Source organism: Glossina fuscipes, unplaced genomic scaffold (assembly GCF_014805625.2).
Source record: "Glossina fuscipes isolate IAEA_lab_2018 unplaced genomic scaffold, Yale_Gfus_2 182, whole genome shotgun sequence".
Taxonomy (NCBI): Eukaryota; Metazoa; Arthropoda; class Insecta; order Diptera; family Glossinidae; genus Glossina; species Glossina fuscipes.
This window is the reverse complement of record NW_023998525.1, coordinates 199980-201539: the sequence shown is the minus strand read 5'-3', so window position 1 is coordinate 201539 and position 1560 is coordinate 199980. Positions and strand designations below refer to the sequence as shown.

General features: G+C 31.8%; 1 protein-coding gene across 2 annotated transcripts; it reads right to left on the bottom strand.

Annotated features, from left to right (window-relative positions):
- Positions 1-307: 307 nt before the first annotated feature.
- LOC119641840 (cytochrome c oxidase assembly protein COX16 homolog, mitochondrial) lies at positions 308-1323 on the bottom strand. 2 transcript variants are annotated; one of them, XR_005247896.1, is made up of 3 exons: positions 1194-1323; positions 690-1128; positions 308-408 (listed from the first exon to the last, which is right to left on the bottom strand). XR_005247896.1 is itself a non-coding variant. In XM_038040712.1 (2 exons), exons 1-2 carry the CDS (start codon positions 1310-1312, stop codon positions 951-953), a joined length of 297 nt encoding a protein of 98 aa, XP_037896640.1. In that variant the 5' UTR covers positions 1313-1323; the 3' UTR covers positions 308-950. The 2 variants fall into 2 exon arrangements, 1 of the variants encoding a protein (XP_037896640.1); XM_038040712.1 differs by having other exon boundaries at positions 308-1128.
- Positions 1324-1560: the final 237 nt, after the last annotated feature.

Genomic DNA, 1560 nt, shown 5'->3' with positions numbered 1-1560 from the left:
TTTAATCAATTGTAATTTTGTGTGGACATGGCCGATTTTTTCGGTTTTTACACATAGAGAATAGAATCTTTGGAAAGTAAATGCGAAAAATTTCAATCTTCTAACTTTTAAAATTTCTGAGTCACGAGCAAAAACCCACAAATTTTTTATAAGAAATGCAGGGTTGCTTTCAGTTTATGGTCCACTGCGGGCTTCTATTCTGACTGATTTGGGCCATTTTCAATACCAACCTGCGTGCAGAAACTTCCAATGCTGCTATCAAATTTCAAGTTGATATGTTCGTTTTTGCGACCAGAAGAGCGTCAACAACACACCATACAGACGAACAGACATGGCGAAATCAACTTAGAATTTCACGCTGATTAACAATACATATACTTTGTAGTCTCTGCAGCTTCCTTTTTTGTGCTACATATATTATGAAAAGAAAACAAAACGATTATACATATATATAGTGGTGGATATAAAAAGAGTTGATAAAAATGAAAAACTGAAAAGCAGCTGCGTTGATGGAAATGTTTTAAGAAATGAATTGATATTGATTTATTAAAATGTTGATTTATGAAATGTTTTCATAAATCAATTGATATTGATTTAATAAATCCACCAGTATATTCTCCGAAGGCCTTGGACTTTCGGTTCAATAGACTTGCTATATAACAAAAACAATGACTTCATCAACATCTTACTCAGTATTTATATAAATCCCTCGGTAATAACTCTTCTTCTAGAAAATGCAATAAAATAAGAAGATTGAATAAGCATCATGGATCTTCCATATGATAACAGCGGACTGCTTTAAGACTTTAATCTTTGAACTTATACTTAAAAATTGTATTGAAAGCATCAAACGAAAATTTAAGATAATCCGCATCTTTGGAAATCTCGTGATTCTTTACTCAGTAATGCCAATATATTTAGCATCTGCAGTTTACACAAAGTAAAATAAGTTAATCTACGTTCTCCTCCCAAGGTCTCGGTCCTCTAATGTTCTCCCAATTTTCAATGTCAAGCTTTGTGATTTTTTCAAATTCCCTTTCTATAGTCACGTCCTCGGGCTTCTTCATGTTTACACCGATCAACTCCATTTCTTCTGGCGTAATAGTTTGCTGCCGGGAATATTTATATCTAATGAAATAGCACGAGAGCAAATGAATTTTATAAATTATATCACGTGAATCAATAAAAGTAACCTTAACTCGGAAAATTTCTGAAGACCAAAAGAGCCAGCGACCATTAAAATTAAGAATGGCACACCATACATAAAATTTTTATTTTTCTTTATCTTTTTAAAAATTTCTCTAAAAGACATTTTCTGCTTTTTTTGTTTATAAAATATATACCGGTCATCATTATTAAACATACATTTCGTTAACAGCTGCTGCTTGACCGAAGACGAAAGAGAGATCTTTTTACTTTCTTGCATTTTATATCACTATCGCCATATTTTTCTTTTGTGTTGAAAAAAGACATTGGTAAAAAATATGTTTAATATCATGTACGATAACTTATGAAAACCGATTGTATGCGATTTACCGGATGTTGAAAATAACAATCGAA